Genomic DNA, 19906 nt, shown 5'->3' with positions numbered 1-19906 from the left:
GTTAAGGCCTTTTAATTAAACTAGACTTCATTGAATTGGGCTTTCCTTATATGCAAATATGGCAGTACTTCACTGTGTTTAAGGTTGCCAAACCTGTGTTTGTTCATTTCAATCAGAGGGAAAGGCACAACTGTGCTCCAACTGTCGTGAAAATGATCTAGTGACCAAAATATAAAGGCCTGAACTTATCAAAGAAATAAAACACCACAACTGATGTTATTCAATATTTTTTGTTTTATTACAAAACAAATACAGTACACGTACAGTAACAAAGCTGTGCACATGGAAAGTTCAGATCATCGTACAGCTGTTTTAAAAAAAACGGACAAAAAGTGTATGACGTTCAGCAAAAGTATAACAAGGGTGGTCAAGAAAACAGACCGTTAAAAAAATACCTGTAATCCAATTTCTACAAACTATTACAAAGCGCACACGCATCGCGCGTCTCAGAAACAACTCGCATGTATTCTGTCATTATTTACACGACGTGGGCGGCTCAGTGCTGACTGAGGAAGAACATGGCGCCGCACAGGGTCCCACTGTGGCCCTCCACCATCGTAGACCTAAAATGTACATTATGTACACCGAAGAAAGAGCAGGCCGAGTTCCTTATGAACGGTAGGCCCGAGAGCCGGATGGGACGTGGAACCCCATTAGAGCTAGCGTTGGACTTTGATTGGCTGTTGCCACTGACCCTTTGTGGAGGAGGAGAAGGAGCGAGAGGAGTGGATCTAAACCAGCAGCGGCGCTAGGCTGATGGGGCAGGGGCTGGGTGGTGGGTGGGGCAGCCAGAGTCCCGTGTGCCGCCGAGCGCTACAGTCCCTTGAGGCTGGAGCTGATGATGTCCATGAAGGTGGCCTCCACGCGGTAGCAGAGCTGCACGTCGGGGTCGGCGCGGCCCAGCTCCTCTGCCGTCCTCTGGGGTAGGCTCAGCTTGGACGAGCCCCCCCCGGGGAGCGACACGTCCTGGGGCTTCTCCTTCAGGTACTGCAGTCCTGCGGGCGGGGACGGGGAAGACAGATGGGCGAGCTACATCAGAGCCTTGGATGACGTCCAGGCCGTTGTCGTCGTTACGGGCCTTCAGAATAAAAGTTCCTTGGCAGGCGATGAGGCCGTTTAACGGCGCCAATGTCAATAATTGATGCCTTCGAGGCGCACTACGATGGATGACTCTAAACCAGGTCCTCGAGGTAAAATACAAAGGCTCACGCTCTTTTTTTATTGCATTTCATTTATATTTTAAACCAATCTCACACGCTCTCAACAGCACCTGAAACTGAATTAAAGGACCAGTTCTATATGGCAGCTTGAAACGTTTGTATTGCAACGGAGTGGGAAATCCAGTATTGAGTTTCATAAGCCCATCATCACTGTTTTGTTCTCATTCTTTTTGGCACCTACCAATAGGAGGAGGAGGAGGAGGAGGAGGAGGAGGAGGAGGAGGAGAGGGAAAGAAGAGGAGGAGGAGGAGAGGGAAAGAAGAAGAGGAGGAGAGGGAAAGAAGAGGAGGAGGAGAGGGAAAGAAGAGGAGGAGGAGGAGGAGGAGGAGGAGGAGGAGGAGGAGGAGGAGAGGTTAAGAAGAAGAGGAGGAGGTGTTAAGCGGAAAAGAGGAGAAGGAGAGGGGAGGAGGTGGAGAAGGGGGAGGAGGAGGTAAGAGGAGGGGTTAGGAGGAGGAGGAAGAAGTAAGGGGGTAGGAGGAGGAGGAGACAGGAGGAGATAGGAAGAGGAGGCATCAGGAGGGGAAAAATAAGAGGAGGAGGAGGAGGACGACTCACGGGCGATGAGGGGGTCTATGTCCCGGGCCTTGGTGGCAACGTCGGAGGCGCAGACCTGGCCCACCTGCACCAGCAGCGCGGCCACGTCGTCGTAGAGCGGCGGGAAGGCCTGGCAGAAGGCCACCAGGCAGGGCAGCGTCGGCATGAAGAAGGAGAACCTCTTGGTGCGGGTCAGCACTGCGGGAGGGATGGGAGACATGCTTACATGAGGGCGCCTGCACGCAGAGACTCACCATAGCAATGGAGCCGGTGCTGTTGAGGGGAACGCATGGGACGCACCGGCCGCTCATGACCAGCAGGGGTCAGGGGAACGTAAGCTAAGATGACGCCTTGGTTAATAGCTGAAGACCGCTCCAGAACAGTAAGTGCAGTGAGGACCGCACAGTGGTAAATAACTTGAGATCAGTTTGAATGAGCACCATTTGAAAAGATAACGAGGAGGTAGACAAACTCCCACAGACCACAACAAACGCTTTGGTCCAAGTCAAAAGCAATACGACCCAGGGATCTCCCCAGGATTCGGTTTTTGCAGAACCCTGCAATATGAATCCTTTGGCGGTTAAAAGAGGAGGGGGGGGGGGGCAGACCTGTGAGCAGGGTGCCCATGACACCGATGGCCAGGCGGGCGACACTCAGGGACTTGGGCAGTGCGTACTGGGTGCAGAGATAAGACAGCAGCTGGATGGCAAAGATCTAGGGACGGACACACACACACACACACACACACACAGTTAAAGTTGACACGTTTCCTTCTTTCACTCATAGTAAAGTGAGGCTCTAAAAACAAAGAAAGGCCCTGGCACAGACGCCAATGTCTGCCGGCCAACTCCGAGTCAAAGAGGCACTGGTGGTGGGGATGTCGGGGGGGGGGGGGATTCACCTGCTTCTCCAGCTGGGGCTGGGCCAGCAGCTCTGGGATGAAGTCCAGGCAGATATGGATGGAGGGGATGCCAGCCACGGTGAGGGGCAGCAGAGCTTGAGGGTAACCCTGGAGGGAGACACGCGACACATCCACAGCCAAGAGGGGGGGAGGAGTAAGCAGACAGGGACGAGATAAGTGGCCGGCGAACCGACACCGTCAAGCGCTCCTTTTAGCTCGGAGAAAGGGAACGGGGGGAGCATCTTGGCCGAGCGAGCGGGTGGCACAGCGAGAAAGACGCTAAACATTGAACTGTACTCTTAAATCCAACCAGTGTCAAATGAGAAGTAGATTTGCCAAACCACACTCCCAGTAGTTTTGCATGGAGTGAGTTTATTCATAGTAGTATCCGAGTAGACATAAGCCAGCTTTGAGTACAATACAAGTGTCGTCCGCCATTGGGGGAAATAGGTAAATAAAATCAGCCCATGCACATGCTATGAGGCGCCTGGTCCTGACCTGGAAGTGGACCAGCTTGGCGATGTTGGGGTCAGCGATGAACATCTGATGCAGCGAGCAGCAGATGAGGCACTGCACCTCCCGCAGGTCGCTGAGCAGTCCTCCCTCGGGCTCCGCCTCGTCCGGGCCCCTCCGGTCCCCCGCGCCGCGGAGCAGGCCCTGGGCCCGGCTCCCCAGCTGCAGCTGCTGCTCTTCCGAGGAGGGCATGCACACCTCCAGCAGGATCTGCACCGCGGCGCTGTCCTGGGGGCAACACACACACGCAGCGAGGCTTATTAAGAGAGCACAGAGTGCTTTTCATAAGCAGCACACACAGGGAGGCCCTTTGATGTCAGCGCAATTAATTATAATTACTCATATTATATTAACTTCTTATACCAATATTATTTAAATTAATGAATAATACGAGAATGTAAAATACGAAACATAATATAATATAAAATATGTAACACAAAAAATGCATTAAAACGAATGCAATTCTTTTTATTTGAATAACTTATCTGTTGATTCATTCTTAAAAAAAGGGATCGGGTTAGGTTTACACCGCAGAGGAAAAGGTATGCCGAGGGCAGCCTCCCCATTGGCCGACGTTCCTGGGAGGCGGGGCTCACCTGCGCGGCCAGCAGGGCGTTCTTCAGCTCCTCGCGGGTGACCTCAGGGCTGTCGGGCTGGCCGGCCAGGCCCAGGCTGGACACCGTCTGGTTCTGCCGCTCGAAGTCGGCCGTCTCCTTCAGGTGGCAGTGCAGGAAGGCCTTGGACGCCAGCAGATAGCCGTTGAGCATGTGCAGGATGATGTCGATCAGAGGGGGGCATCTGAGGGGGGGGGGGGGGGGCGCTACGGTTAACACCCGTCATCCTTCAACTTGCGTCCCATTCATCACAGATCAGCCTGAATATTTGATCTAAAAATAAAGCGGGGTAAATCACCCCGTATGGCTCGACTTATCTCCCTGAAACGAAGGCCGAGACGTGACCAGACTCCTCATAATCAGGACCGTTTTGTACAACGCTAACCATGATGAATGTTCAGGGAGGCGGAAGGAGACACCGCGTGGGTCGTACACTAAAACAAAACTAACAAACGACCCAACGCCATCGTCTGAGAGGCCCGCCTCAGAGGGAGTGTGGAGTAATCCATCCTTTGTGTAAACAGCCGGCCCCGGCCCGCAGGGCGGCTGTGTGGGTGAGGCAGACAGCGGGTGAGGTGCGTGGCGCGGTCATGGCGGTGGTGGTGGTGGTGTACCTGTAGACGCGGTGATCGCAGCGCAGCACCACCAGGGGGTCCACCATCAGGTCGTTCTGCGTGTAGGTCTGCCGCCGCAGCAGCTTGGCCGGGGGCTGCAGCGCGTTCACCGTCATCACCCACAACCTGACGCACACACGCGCAGAGACACACACACACACACACGCAGGAGAGAGAGACACACACACACACACGCAGAGACACACACACACACACGTGCAGAGACACGCACACACGCAGGGAGACACACGCAGAGACACACACACACACGCAGAGACACACACACACAAAATGGGAATTATTAAATATAAAAAATGCTAATGGACTTCCCTTAACTGCTGCCATGCTGGTTTAATTTGGCTCCAACTGTTTCTGAGGTGAGCTAAAATAAAATATATTTCATCGAAAAATGGGTTATGTTTGCAATTAAAAACGGAATAGGCACCTTGGGTCGGTGCAAACATTTGTTGTAATTTTAAAATCCCGACATACATAGTTAGTTATTGATAAGATGAGCTGCTTCACTTTGTAAGACCCAGGTGGGAAATATTGCAGTCAAATTGTAAAGCTTTTTTAATGTTCAGCAATTGTGTAGGCCGGTGATAACGATTCGACTCGAATCATGAGTAGGTTTGGCTAACTATATATATATAAATGATCCATACTTAAATTAGGCAACCACCCAACAGGATTCCGTTAATGAAAAGCGGACAAATCAGCCGAAAAAATAAGAAACATAAAGTCCACACGCACACCAACTGCAACGGAAATGCGAATCCCAACCGGCTGCCCCTAGCGCCAGCTGAAGCTACTATAGGAGTGGAGGCTAGGAGCCGGGTTCTGAGTTGATGCCCACTACAATGACTTCCCTCACCTACATTACATCCGCCTCCATCCCACTCCACGTTAGCCCTAACCCCTTGCTCAACACCACCTCTTCTACCCTTTCTCTCTCTTATGTGGATCGATAGGCACCTTGCCTTTTGTAGGCTGTTCCTACCTGAACCTGTGAGAAAAAACTCTCACTCTCTCCCTCCCTCCCTCCCCCTCTCTCTCTCTCTCTCTCTCTCTCACTCCCTCCCACCCTCTCTCTCTCTCTCTCTCTCCCTCCTTTTCCTGTAGTAATCTTCATCGACCGCTGATGGAAGCCGCATTTTCAAACCCATTAACCATCATTTCATAACACACACACAGGCCCCAAAGGCTTTGTGACAACCGGTCAGGGTGCAGTGCTTAACCTGATACTCAAGGATATCCAATAATCAGGCCAGCCGTCCACCAAGAAAGAAACGGCATTCAATACCATTCATGTGATTTTTCCTCTCTCTTTTTTCCTGTTTGGGCCAGAGGACTTCAAATGAGCGGCAGCGTGATTAATCATCTACAGGGCCAGGACTGAAAATAACCATGATTTATATCTCAGCTCAGTGGTGTGATTTCATCCGCGGATAATGACATTATTTGGTTTAAAGTGTAATCCGAGAGGATAGGACTGGCACTGTTGCCGAGAAACTTCAGAGAACTCTTAATCAAAGTGACTAATGTGTGCATGAACATCAATGTTCACACCGCCTCGTATTCCCTTTTCCCAAAAAATCTGGCATACCCTTCCAAGAAGGCATTGAAAAAGGAACAAACTCCAAGCCGCTCCTGGCTCTGCATGCTTGATCATTCTTTTTCAAAAGCATAGATGATACAAGTACACAAAAAACAAAAGAATTCTGGTTAAATAAATACCCATTCAAATGTTTGAATAATACATTTATCAAGCTTAATAAGTGCAGCACTTTCCAACAGAGAAACGTATCCTTTGTGTTTCACCGCCCCTGTTTATGGGGCCAGGGTTAGGTAGTTACCTGCGGGGCATGACGGTGTTCAGGCCCACCCACAGCTTGTTGAGGGTCTGCAGGACGCGGCGCGGCACGGCCGGTTCCAGCAGCAGGCACATGCTGGTGGTCAGGGCCTCGGCGTAGGGGATCAGGTCCCCCGGAGAGAGCAGAGTCAGCTGCTCCAGGATCCGCATCAGCCGAGGGCCGCTGGCCGGGAGCATCTGGAAGGCTGCGGTGGGGGACAGGAGAGTGGATTATTGACACGCGTTTGGCAAGCGTTTATTTTGGCTACTAGCGGTAGCAATCGTATAACACTCTTCTTAGCAACAAAAAAAACAAAAACAGCTCTTGCATTTTGCATCCGTCTATTTTAAACTAATCTGCGGTGAACAAGCTGTCCAGAGGCGATTCTACACACACCACTTACACTGTATTCTAGCTGAGCGGTCAACTCAAAACAAAAAACGACAACACAGAACCAAAGTTGTCCCGGACTCTAACCAGGCCCGGCGGCCTACCGTCGTGCAGCTGTCCCGGGGTGTATCTGCAGGTGTTGCTGGTGAGCATCAGCCGGCGCAGCAGGGGCAGCGTGCCCGTCACCTCCTCCTCACACACCCAGTCCTCCACCAGACACAGGTGGGGGTAGTTGGTGGCCAGCAGCCGCAGCAGGGCGGAGTGGAGCCCTGCGGGTGGAGACGCCGCGGTGAGGCAGTGGGATACTTTGCGGGGGATTTGTGGGAGCCGGTTGAGGGGATGTTGGCAGTAAGCATCACAAACAGGGATGATAACCAACAGAGCTCCTTTCTGATGCTTAAGCCCAACCTGCTCCGCAAATAGCTGTATCTATCTTTGAGTCGTTTTTTGATGAAGAACCAATAGACCAAACCGTCCAATAAATACACTGGGGTAAAGTCCAGCCACACCAGTACATTTGCCAGAGGATTGGGGTCTAAGCCATGTGGTCTCCTACCTCCCAGCTCCTGCTGCAGCTTCTGGGCCTGGGTCACCAGGTACTTGATGGGGATGTGGTCCATGAGGGCCGCCGAGTAGGACTTGGGCTTCTTCTGCATCAAGGCTACAGGAGGGCGGGGCGGGGGGCAGACATTGAGACAGACAGACAGACAGACGGGTGAGAGCCCTGGTGGTGAGGAGTGAGGAATGAAGGGGAGCTGACAGACTGCCAACGGTGGAGGTGATTTCTCATCGACGCGGGTTCATTAGCACCGCTGATGGGCGTCATTACTCCTTCCCTGGGAGGCGGCGGGAGCACTCGGGTAAACACGGCAATTAGCGAAGAGGAAGGGCACAAACACGCACTTAGGTTTGGCCTAATGAAGGGCGAGGAGAAGGGGAACAGAGGGGGGGGGGGGGCGTCGCGGGAGAGAGTGGAACAGTGCTCACGCACCGGCTAAGTACGGCTCTCCTCGATGGCTCTAAGAGGACATCAGATGAACCAAACAAAGTACAAAAGTGAACCGCGAACACTCTGCTCACCGACAGCTGTCAGAGTCGGTGAGCTGGCCGTGCCTTTGCTGCGGCATTGTGAGAAGGAGAGAGAGAGAGGGAGAGGGAGTGAGAGGGAGGCATGGGGAGGGCTGCCAAGGAGCTAAGCAGTCGGCTCCCCAGTGAGTGCCACTTCCTACAGCTTTACAGAGGACAAAAGCTGTCACCGCCGCCCACTGCTCCCTCCAAACAGACTCGCACGAACACACACATAATCCAGCAGGAGGAGGAGGAGGAGGAGGAGGAAGGAGGCAGAAGGGGGCAAGTTGACTTGGACGTGAGAAATGAGAGTTGAAAGAGAGTGAGTGAGTAAGTGAGTGAGTGAGTGTGTTGGGGGTGGGGGGGGGTCCTGGTGCTCACCCAGTTGCTTGGTGCTTGCCAGAAGGCTCTCCTCGTAGCAGAGGATGTAGTAGAGGATGAGGAGCTGGGGGGTGATGGAGTGGCGCTGGCGCTGGCCCCGCCCACCTTCCCCGTGCTGAGGGACAGACAGACAGACAGACAGACAGACAGACAGACAGACAGACAGACAGACAGACAGACAGACAGACAGACAGACAGACAGACAGAGAGACAGAGAGAGAGAGAGACAGAAAGAGCGAGAGAGAGAAAGGAAAGCAAGATCAACATCATAGGGTTGACTGGCTTTTCTGGGCCTTGCAGGGATCATCCGGTCAACAGCAGAGTAAAGAATAACTACATTTATCCACACGATGCATTTCTTTGCGGGTTGAAAAGTGGAGGAAACCGGGTGAAGCAGATGTCAAAATAAAAAGGGCCTTTTCAAGTCCAACCGTTCTTAAGCCCCTTTCTCTAAAGGGCTTAAAACGGTAAGTCTGCAATTCAAGGCTCTAGATAACTGCGCCGAGGAAAAGAACCAGCAGATTAAACACCGCAAATCTTAAGGAACAATTCCCAGGAATGGCTAACCCTGGCATCCTGTTCAAATTGGACATAATCAGATCATGGGGATTCAATTCAACAGACTCCCTTATATCTTATTAGGAAGTCAATAAACACTCAGAGGCAGCAGACACCACCTGCCTAATAGAGTGGGCGCTGGGAGGGCCACTGCACACCGTGAATGTTAAGTTAACGTCCCTGGATGAGGATCGGTTCCCTGGACCCTAGCCAGAGTCACGCTTACTGGGATTGGATAACAAACGTCTGGCCGCCCCGTTTGTAATCTGAAAACACAGACGGTGCTGCTGGCGCGTGGAGATCAGCATACATCAGCTCCTATTGCTTCTATATTGATGCTGCTACAGTATTGTTTCTTTATTGTGCAGATGTCCCTCTTCAGGAAGGGATGTTTAGGGAAAGTGAATGAGGCACATGAACACTTAGGAGCTTTTAGTAGTGAGGCATCTCGCTCATGGATGCCTACAGGTTGGGGGAGCAGACACTGACGATTGAATCCATTGATGTATAGGTGGACGTCGGTCACCTTAGCTACTATACTATCCACCCTCTCGACAATACAACCCAAATCAAAGTCCTATGTATTCGACTCACCCCCGTGGTGCTCTGGAAGACGCAGAGGATCTCCTGCTCCGTGATCGGCTGGTTGGTGGCCTCCGGGTTGGTCTTGGAGGCCGGCGTGAGGATGGAGTTGACGTAGGCGTCGATGAGGGGCAGCAGCTGCGTATGCAGCGGGGTGGTGGTCTCACACAGCTGGCGGTAGATCCAGTCCTGGCACCCAACACACACACACACACACACACACACTCAACTCATTTGGCTTAATCCAAGTCATTCAGCAAATCATAATTTGACAAACTAATACACTCTCATGGGGTAACAATCCAAGCACTCTGCACTTTAAATTCAAAGCATTGCTCACCGGATGAGGCCCTTTACCATCACTGGGTCTTTCACACACATCCACAGAGGTGGACGGGGGCTGCTTACCTTGATGGAGACTTTGTGCTTGGTGAAGGCGCGACTGCGCAGCAGCTGGTAGATGCAGTGGATGGGCAGGAAGCCTTGGATGTTGGAGCTCAGGTTGTTGGTCACCGCCACACGGACCGCGTGAGCAGTCACCACCTGATGTACACAGTGAGTGAGTGAGTGAGTGAGTGAGTGAGTGAGTGAGTGAGTGAGTGAGTGATAGAGAAGAGACCGGGGATAACCAGACCAGCTACGGTGTTACGGTGAAATGACAGATGTTACTTACAAAGAGGTTGAACTAATTTACCGGTGAACCGCTAACCCGGTAAATTGGGGGAATTGCTTGCGCACCTGTTCTGTGAATATTTCCTGAGTGAAGATGGTCTTCATCTTGCTGAGAGAGCTGGGCTTGATGACGATCTATGAGAAAAAAAAAAAAAAAAAAGACAACAAGGCTGTAGAGATCATGCACAGAGCGGACCACCCGATAGAAACCCCACCTGCATGCTACACCGCTGGCGTTTCCAGCCTCGCCGTCATATCCTCATTTCAGAAAAAATAACTAATTCCAGGCGGCAGGCAGAGGGCTGGATTGATGAACTGCCCCCAGGGGGAGCCGCGGAAAACCAGAGGGGGGGGTTCTGGCCCCGGAATCCAATTACATTCCACATTTTGGAGGAGAGGAAACACACACACAGGCAGGGGCAAAACTACTTAGCACAGGCGCGCAGCAAAACAACGCCGCACTTAATAACTAATAAAACCCGACAAATGAGCACGGGGTCCACGACGGGGCCGGGGTTGGTAACACGCTGCGTGCGTGCCGCGTGCACGTGTGCTCGGGGCGCAGTGCACGTGTTGCTGCACTACAGCTTGCTGCAGTGGAGGAAGAGGAGGAGGGTGAAGGGAAGGGGAGGAGGAAGGGAGACACTGACCGGGCCAAGCAGACTCGAGCATTGATTACTGCCATACCTTCATCCCCAACGTGGAGCACACCAGCTCGATGATGGAGCTCAGCTGGTTGCTATGGAAGTACATGGCAACGAGCAAGAGCATCTCTCCGAACGAGGCGGCGACGCCCGCAGCGCTGAGGAGAGAGAGAGTGAGCGAGAGCGAGAGAGGACAAGGAGGAGGAAGAGGACACACATGAGCACCCGCAATAAAACACAAAATAAATGAGATGAAAGACCCTCTAATGCTACGTATAAGAGAGGCTGCCACTTATCCAAAGTCATTAGGTCGCGAGTGGCGGGCGCCCGCACGCGGCCTAATCTCCCCGGTCCGCCAGCCGGCCCCTTTAACGATGATTGCCAACTGTGTGTTTGTTCACTGCCCTAGCGGAGGACAGATTTACCATCGCCAGGGAACGCATGTTTCCCTCACGCGATGACACACAATCTGACATGTGTCCCTGCACACGCGTGCGCACACACAGGCACGCCCACGGACACAAACACACGCACACAGTGGGAATACGCATATGTCTGATGAAAGACTAATTTACAGATTAAGAAATGTAAGTGTTCCGCATTTCAATGGTAATTAGCCGTCATTATAAAGTTTGGGTTGAATGTCAACGACCCCAGCGTAAGTCTCCAAGGAGTATTCAAACAAACATGAGCCACCTGACCTTCCCGCCTCCCCCCAGGGCCTCCCAGTCTGCTTTAACGAAGCCCTTTCAATTAAGCCATTCATCTCGCAAGCCTTTTCAAAACCGCTCGCAATAAAGCCGAACACGGGGAAGGTCAGCACAGAGAATAACACCGTTCATATTGAGGGGAGGACTGTTTGTCATGTTTGACAGCGAAAAGATTGGAAACAAACAGGTGCTTTGCTGGGCGTACATAGTGAGCAGAACAGAATCCTACTTTAGACTTGTTGCATTATGGGTTATAGAATATATTAAAAAAAAAAATACATGTTTTAGTCATCACATTTAAATAATTATGGCATATTGCATATAAATCATGCATGATATGTCTGAACAAGAGTTAAAGCACGGACAGCAATTTAATTATAGATGCCTAGCCAACACATCAAAAACAACTCCTATTTAAGAGACTGGTTAGCATGCTACTGTTGGCAGGGGTCGTGGCCAAGCATGCATATCCTCACTCTGCATCACGCTGTGCCTGGTCCCCACCAGCTCGTTTTATTATGCATGGCTGCTTAACCACATCCTATGATGTACGATCAGCAGTGAGTCCAAGTCGTCTGCACGGGACTTCCTCATTTATATATCAAAGCAAATCACACCGGAAGGGCTGGAGTTTTGATCCCGTACCTCTCAAAGTATTCCTCCTCTTTGATCATCCAGCTGAGCCACATCACCATCAGCTGCTCCTGCTCTGGGGTGCTAAAACACACACACACACACACACACACACACACACACACACACACACACACACACACACACACACACACACACACACACACACACACACACACACACACACACACACACACACACACACACACACACACACACACACGTTTCACACTCTGTGTAGCACAGGAAGGTGTTGGGAGCCAAAGTGTGCAGCCAGCTTGGCAGGAATCCCACATTGGCCGGATGTCAAGGCACCAGACCATGGGACTTGATGTGAGTCTACTAAACTCAAAAGAACAGAGCGGTGGTGGGGGTGGAGGCGACGGGGGGAGCGTACCTGACCAGCATGGGGAAGGCCAGCAGCTTGCAGAAGGAGAGGGAGACGAAGCGCACGCCAGCAGGGGTCGCTGGGGGCCTGCTGGTCATGAGCTGGAGGAGCTGCTCAGCCTCTTCGTCGGTCGGCCTGGGAGGAGCAAGCACACGCGCACACACACACACACACACACACACACACACACACACACACACACACACACACACACACACACACACACACACACACACACAGAGACACAGGCCAACACACACATACCGAACACACACAGAGTTCAGTGGCTCCTCATCTATCAATTTCCAGCCAGCGCCTGGGTTATGATTGCCCACCCCTGGTCTTCCTGCAGGCATTGAGTCACAACATGTTATTCTAAAAGACAGCTGCTCCTTAAAAAATAAAAGCGCAAGGAGCCTTCCAAACTGTTGCGTGGGTCGGTTCCATCAAGCTCATTCAAATGGTTCCTGACATTTATTTTTTCAAGCAAGGGCAAAACTATAGTTCTCCAATTGGGTATATTTAACGGACAGACATTTCGGTACCTTTATTCAGTATATATTTGTACCTACAGAAACCATTATGGTACCTGTATATATTAGGTACCTGTATATACACTTATATTTCGGGTTCACAGACGGAATTCTTTTTTCGTGACCCGTATATATTTTGTACATTTCGAGTTTTCACACGGAATACATTTCTTTACCTGCGTAAATCTCATACATTTCGAGTTTATCGGCAGAATAACGCCCCTACGCACTACAGGGTTTCCCGCAGAAAATTGGTTAGTTATTATCATGTATCATGTGACATGTATTATCATATTATCATGCAGGTTGTCAGACTGTTGCCATGCAGCCAGATCGATGCACAGAGAGTGAATGTGAACGTTTTCTTCTTCTTTTATTTTTTTGGGGTCGTCGTAGTCGCCGTAGGCAGCAGAGGTGTGTTGCTTGTGTCGCTTAAGCCTAAAATGTAAAGGGCTGAGGGAAACCCTGCACTACCCTCACACAGTTCGGTTCTAGTTGTCGGACGGGCGGGCGTTGATCTGGTGGGGGGGATGGGGGGGTGTACCTGAGGCCGGCGATGCCCATGAGGGCGCAGTAGAGGCGGAGCAGGGCGCTGGCCTTCACCACGTGCTCCTCCCGCAGGCCCGAGTACCCGGGGCCGGGCTCCTCGTCCATGCTGCCCGCCTCGTCCGGCTGCCGGGCGCTGCGGGAGCGCGGCAGGATGGCCACCAGCTCCAGCAGCAGCTGCCGGCGCATCTGCCACAGCACCGAGCTGCTCTCCCGCTTCCGCTGCAGAGAGAGACGCGCCCGGGAACACCACGGGTGGACGAGGAGGGCAGGACAGAAAGGATAGGCGCTGGGTTAAGCCACGAAAAGGACGTGCTACTTGATCAGAGCTACGATTTGGTATCAAATTATATGGACGCATTTTGATGCCCTCGTTTTTCTAGCAGGCTGGAATCGAGGGCACACACGCACACACACACACACACACAGTAAATGGACAGGCAGGGACGTGGCAACAACAGCCTATTTATTGGTTGGTTATTGCAGGTTGATTGCCCATTGCCCTCGGAGGAGGCGGGCAGTTACAGCAGCTCTGCGTGTTATTTTTTTCCCCAGCTTGTTATGTTCTGTTTGTTTAGCGCTACACTGTGATGCAGCTTGCAACGGCGGAGCTTCACTGCAGGAAGGAACACAGCGGCGTCTTATCTTTAAACACAGCGGACGGAAGAGGACGGGGGGCCGTACCTGCTGGCCGTTGCGGATGAACATGCTGAACCAGGTGCGCACTTTGCTGTGGGTGCCCAGCAGCAGGCCGCTGATGTAGGCCACCAGGGGGCTGACCGCTTCGTCCGCCGTGTCCAGCTTGTAGTCCAGGGTGAGGGCCACGCCCAGGCCTGGGAGGTGGCACTCCTCCACCTGGAAACACACACACACACACACACACACACACACACAGGACTCAGTGAGCTGAACACACACCAATCATCGGGAGAACAGTGTTTTATTAGTTTTTTAGTTGTTTTTTCTTAGGGCGGAGTGTGTGTGTGTGCGTGCGTGCCTGCGTGCGTGCGTGCGTGCGTGCGTGCGTGCGTGTGTAGGGTGAGCATCCGCTTAGAAGTGACAAAATGGGAAGTAGACTCTGGACTGACCACCATGGCTCTGATGTTGAGGGCCTCCGAGGGGTTCATCTGGCACAGCTGTCTCAGGGCCTCGGTCCGCCGCCGACCCCCCTGGCTCTCCTCGTCCTGGAGCTCCCCGTTCTTGATTAGGCCTCGGCAGACTGGAGGGGGAAACACAAAGATGCTTCCTCTTAGAGTGAGGTCCCAATACAGCCCACCCAGCCACTACAAGCATAGGACAGACTATGACGGGTAATAAGCTTGACTGTATAGACGGGACTTATGGTTATAACCATTTCCATGTGGTGCGACGCGATTATAGTTATTATCGAAGCCCTGAAAGTATGCTCTGCCATGTGAAATAATGGAAATACTCTGTTACCCTGTTGACAAAGTCTGCTTTTCAAATGGTCAAGGAGACCTGATTCAATCTTGCACGACTTCAGTTTAAGATCATGAACTAAGATCATTTTGATTAGGGTTCTGCAATGTATTAAGACATATTTAGTTGCATCGGAATTAGATATACGAAAACTCAGTAGCACGCTACATCACATGATTCTAGATTAGTTCCACATTTAGCCTTTTTTCATTTTATCTGTGCCTATGGGATCGGAAATTTGCATGCACTTTGCATCAAGTGCCATAGGGCCTCATGAACTTCCATCTCATGGCATAATGTGGAAAGAACGATGGCTCACTTAACTTGCCTGCAAATAATGTTCAACAACACCAAGACGATAGCCTTGCCCAGAGCATGACTTATTCAGTTCTCTGCGGCACGGATTAAAACTGTATAAGATTGTATTTTCATATATGATACTTCTTGATAATATGCACCATGACAACTGGTAGATTGCATGAGATGGTTGTACGTCAAACTAAATAAACAAACACATCACCTTGTTGAAGTAAAAGTCGGATGCATCTGAATTAAAAAAAAACCTGGCCTCTTCCAGAAACAGAGTTAATATATTTCACTGATCTCTTGGCTGCTATGCAACGCACAAAATAATAAGCAGTTGAATACTGAGTGGTGACCCTCAGTGAGATAATAATGCACCACTAAATCAATGCAATCCATTTCTTTTTAATGTGTCCTACAAAACAGACAGAACTGCTCTTGTGGGTCTTGACTAAACAATAATTAAACCTCATCAGTTTAATCATAAATCTGTAGCATTGACTGGGATAACAGCAAGGCCTTGCATTACAAAATAACAAGAGTAAGAAGTGGTGAACACATTGAGTAAACAAGCAGAGGAACGACAACGTAAAGGCGCATAAAGCATGGCTAATGGCGTTTTCATTGGCACTACCACTACCAGCTAGTTTGGCGTGTTTAAACTACCAGTTTAAACACGCCAAACTGAGCCGCGCATGAGCTGAACCATCTCTGAGGTCAGGCCAAAGTGACCGACCCGCCTCCAAGTGCACTGCGGAGATCAGCCCTTGTCGCTTTTTGGAGCGAGAAATTGTGTCTCAAATTGTAGGTGTATAGGCCTATAAAAGTGCAATAAACTGTTTGTCCTTGTGTCTGAGACACTTCAATATGCACAAAGAGCACTGCTAGGGTTCTCAACAGCTTGATTGGACATCATTTGTTTGTTCCTATAAGCCTTATGAAGGGTAATGAATTATGATAGTTTAATAGAAGCGAACCGCTGTGATGAAGGTTTAATAGAAGCGTACCACGGTGATGTTTGTTTGACAATGTGCTCTTGCAAAACAAAATAGCTGGTTGAAATAGGAAAGGTTTCTTTAAGATTAGTCTTGGTCTCAAGACTGGACATTGGACAATAAATCAAACCATTAGATCGCTGATATAGAGCGAGCCATGCCAGTATAGTATAATGGAAATACACCATACGAGTGCAACATGGCCATTTTGGATCCTTCTGCTGAGGTGACCTAAGATACAACTAAGTGCACCAACATATACGATGCTCCTCGTATCCCCCAGCCGGGAGTGGGTGGTGCCGAGCCGGCCTGTTCCCGGAGATGCCGACGTACCTTCATTGAAGCTGTCGGGGACGTTGGCCACCAGCAGACAGAGAAACCAGTCGCCATTACGGACGTGAAGAAGAGCCTCCGCCACGTCCACGATGGGTAGCAGGGAGGGCAGTTCTGGGGAGATCAGTGCAGCGAAAAGAACAGGTTATATTGGGTCCTAAATCGACATGAAATGACCCGAAAATGAACCCTGTTGTTTCAGATATTAAAAACACATTTGTGATTCGGGACAATGTCGACGTGAATCACGGTAGAGGGACTTTATATAACTAGGTGTTCATTACAATACTTAATAATCATAGTCACAAATAAGTCATGCTTTGGAGTACAATAACAGATGATTGATCTTATTTTTCTAGATAAAGATATTTATCTTATATCTTCCCCACATCTCCCTACTGTGCACCAGAAGGACAAAGTGAACTCTAGTATACACTGCATGTACCTGCTTGGAGGATACAGAGTACATCTGCAACCTCCTCCAAGTAGACGGGGCTTTCAAACAGTTCCGACGACTTCAGGAAAAACTCTCCGTTGGAGTCCACCACCTGCACAACAACACAGAAGATACATCAATATATTAATGGAGAAATAAATTCACCTTACTTCTGAAGCTAATAATATTTGAGAACTCATAACATTTTCCCTGTCATAGACAGGGCTCCAACCTTAGCACACTCTGCCTTCATGTGTGACCAAAAACAGAATCTAAAAAAATAATAAATATTTATTCAATTCAACTTTTTTTCTAAATATTATTCAAAATATATGTAGATCGTTACTGTTCGATATGTTCCAAAATGTATTCGTGGGCCCATACGTTTTATTGTGTGCCACTTACATTTTACACACATACAAACACATAAAAAAGTAACTGGTAACAGAATGACGTACAGTTTTAGTGTGACCTTATTTTAATTTGTTTAATTCTAGTGCACCTCAGATCAAGTTGTACCTTATTCATAATGGCGAGTAATTCACTGAGGGCCAGGCGCAGTCTTCTGAGCGGGTCACTGTGTTCAAACTCCAAGGTGAGGCCATGCTGAAGCTGGGACACCAGGATGCTCTCAGCATTTGAGCCACCAGCCTTGTGTCTTTTGGGAGAAAACATTGGCATTGGCATTCACATTTAGAGCATTTAGCAGACGCTTTTGTCCAAAGCGACTTACAATAAGTACATTTGTCAGAAGAAAGAGAAACAATACATCACTGTTGGTACAGTAAAGATGTGCCAAGTGCCAAGAATACCAAGAATCCCCCCCATTCTTCAAAATGTATAATTCAGGTTTACTCACTGGGGGTTACAAGAGAGTAATAGATAGCCAATATGACAACTGTTAAGGAGAGTTAAACTGAAAATTATATTTATTATTCATTTACTATTTAGCAGGGACTTTTTTCTGAACATATTTTGTTTTCATCATAACACAAACACACTGACGAAAAGGGGAAAAGGAAAGCTCTTAAAACATCTTATGCTGCACAAATTAAATGTCCTGTAGGCAAACAAACACCATCTCTAGCATAAACCTCCTGACCTCTGGCAGACAGAGGGAGGAGAGATGGGTCTGAGCTTTTATGCTATGTGTGAGCCCTTTAGGCAGTGAGAGTGGTCATTCTTATGGTAAGTTCACCTGAGCTGCTGTTCCTTCCTTGCATCCTGCTCCAGGGCATGGAAGTCAACGGACAACAGTGCTACGATGGAGTTGACAGCTTCCACACCAGAAAGCAGGCGGAGGATGAGCTTCTTATCCTGGGCCCAGGTCTGGCTCTGGTCGGCCGGAGCACACAGAGCCATTCGAACCAGGCAGGGCAACAGTAGCCTGAGTTCTGGGTCACTCAGAGCGGCCAAGCGCACCACGTCCACCTTCTGCATGGCTTCGAAGGCATATGGGCTGACAAACTGCAGCCCCGTGCTGTCAGACATCTCTGTAGGAGTTTAAAGCCTTGAGGGAAGCATTAACACAACATGATGTGGTCAGGGTGGGACGTGATGCTTTTCTTGGGAGTATTTACTGAATGAAACGAAACTGGACTACAACACGTTAGGATTTTAGTATACAACTCTGATCATTAATTGTACAAGCCCTAACCCTGCGACAGTGTTGTTTGACTATATCTTAATTTCATACAACAAGAATCCTCGAAATAAATTAATAGTGTAAGCATCCACCAATGCTCTGTGTACTAGCGTAGTACTACTGCAGCCCAATATTAACAAATAGCCATCACTAAGGTCTAAATAAAGGCTAAAAGTTAAGATGATGTGTATTGAGTTCACTTAAATGCAAGTTATCTTAACACAAATCAGTTATAGCCATCCTTAGTTCTAAAACTAACTTGAGTTTACCGGTACCTGGCGATAGCTTGACAACATTAGCTCTGACTAGCATACTTCGCTCCTTATTGACATGCATTATCATTTGAAGCTAACGTTAGCAATAGGGTAGCGTTAGCAACCACAGGCTAGCGCTACCAATAATGGCATGTCAAACCGCTAGGGTTGTCAATAACTTTAATTTTTCATTGGGCTCTGCATAACCGGACAGTAAAATGGAAATTGTTTTCTTACCGAGGTTATGAAGGTGTGCTATAACCGTACAGCTTTTAAAATGAATAGGAGGCCTTTAGACCTCGGGTTCGGGTTGAGCGCTGACACCCTGCCGGTGCGCCTCAAGTCCTGCACATCCACTGACACTGAAGCCGTGGTAATTCCATGCAGAGAAAGAAAATGAAAAATCTCATTCGTAAAAGGGTCCTAGTATTTTGCAATGTCTGAATCCCGATCTTGCGTGTTACCTAACGCAAGTTTATGTATTTAAGGTGGCATGCAATTCAGATAAACGTGTATTTCTCCCCAACGTGCTACGCCAGGGCAGAGAGAGATATGAATGACTAGAGGCGCAAAGGATGCATTGATGGTAGTGGATTATGGGCCACAAATGATTGCAATAATGATGATACCATATTGAGACAGTGAATTATAATTCTATCAATATGGTTAACAGTGCCAGACATTTTAATAACGGCACAGAGGCTATGTTAAATTTGCCAAAATTTTAACATTACCCAATAAAATACATAAATTATAAAGAGAATACTGTGCAAATTAAATTTAAGTATTATCTTGCGTGTAGTAATAGTTTTCGTATCCGTTTTGACATAATAGCTTACCTACTGGGAACCTTTACCAAGCTTAAACATAGGCCAGTGAAGCGCTCTTCTTTGTATATGGCATAGTATGGCATATTGCACTGGATGCAAACACTTGTGTTAAATGTTGAGTTTATTACATTTTCAATATGTGGGTCTTCTGCACCCAAATGACTCAATCATTGTCATGGTTAAAACCAGGGCTGCCAAGTTACGAAAAGTTTTGAAGTGAGATTTATTTTTTTTACTTTTAAGCGAACGACTGACTCTAGAAGACAGATGCGAATCCCAAAATCGGGCGTTACATGGTCTTTCCATGGAGCTGTCT

General features: G+C 49.2%; 1 protein-coding gene across 2 annotated transcripts; it reads right to left on the bottom strand.

The window, feature by feature from the left end:
* Window positions 1–265: 265 nt before the first annotated feature.
* ints2 (integrator complex subunit 2) lies at window positions 266–19277 on the bottom strand. 2 transcript variants are annotated; one of them, XM_079737571.1, is made up of 25 exons: window positions 18998–19277; window positions 18060–18371; window positions 17381–17519; window positions 16871–16973; window positions 16426–16539; window positions 14443–14573; window positions 14039–14209; window positions 13353–13576; window positions 12285–12410; window positions 11900–11971; window positions 10588–10702; window positions 9967–10035; window positions 9637–9771; window positions 9241–9417; window positions 8089–8203; window positions 7196–7300; window positions 6744–6908; window positions 6253–6454; window positions 4397–4522; window positions 3765–3966; window positions 3154–3396; window positions 2656–2763; window positions 2363–2468; window positions 1776–1952; window positions 266–995 (listed from the first exon to the last, which is right to left on the bottom strand). In XM_079737571.1, the coding sequence occupies exons 2-25, from the start codon at window positions 18350–18352 to the stop codon at window positions 814–816; spliced, it is 3600 nt and encodes a 1199-aa protein (XP_079593697.1). In that variant the 5' UTR covers window positions 18353–18371; window positions 18998–19277; the 3' UTR covers window positions 266–813. The 2 variants fall into 2 exon arrangements, with proteins under 2 accessions (XP_079593697.1, XP_079593698.1); XM_079737572.1 differs by lacking the exon at window positions 18998–19277 and adding an exon at window positions 18782–18798.
* Between the last annotated feature and the right edge of the window lie 629 nt (window positions 19278–19906).

Source organism: Pollachius pollachius (assembly GCF_949987615.1).
Source record: "Pollachius pollachius genome assembly, chromosome: 6".
In the NCBI taxonomy this organism is placed as follows: domain Eukaryota; kingdom Metazoa; phylum Chordata; class Actinopteri; order Gadiformes; family Gadidae; genus Pollachius; species Pollachius pollachius.
This window is presented reverse-complemented; position numbering and strand designations above follow the sequence as displayed.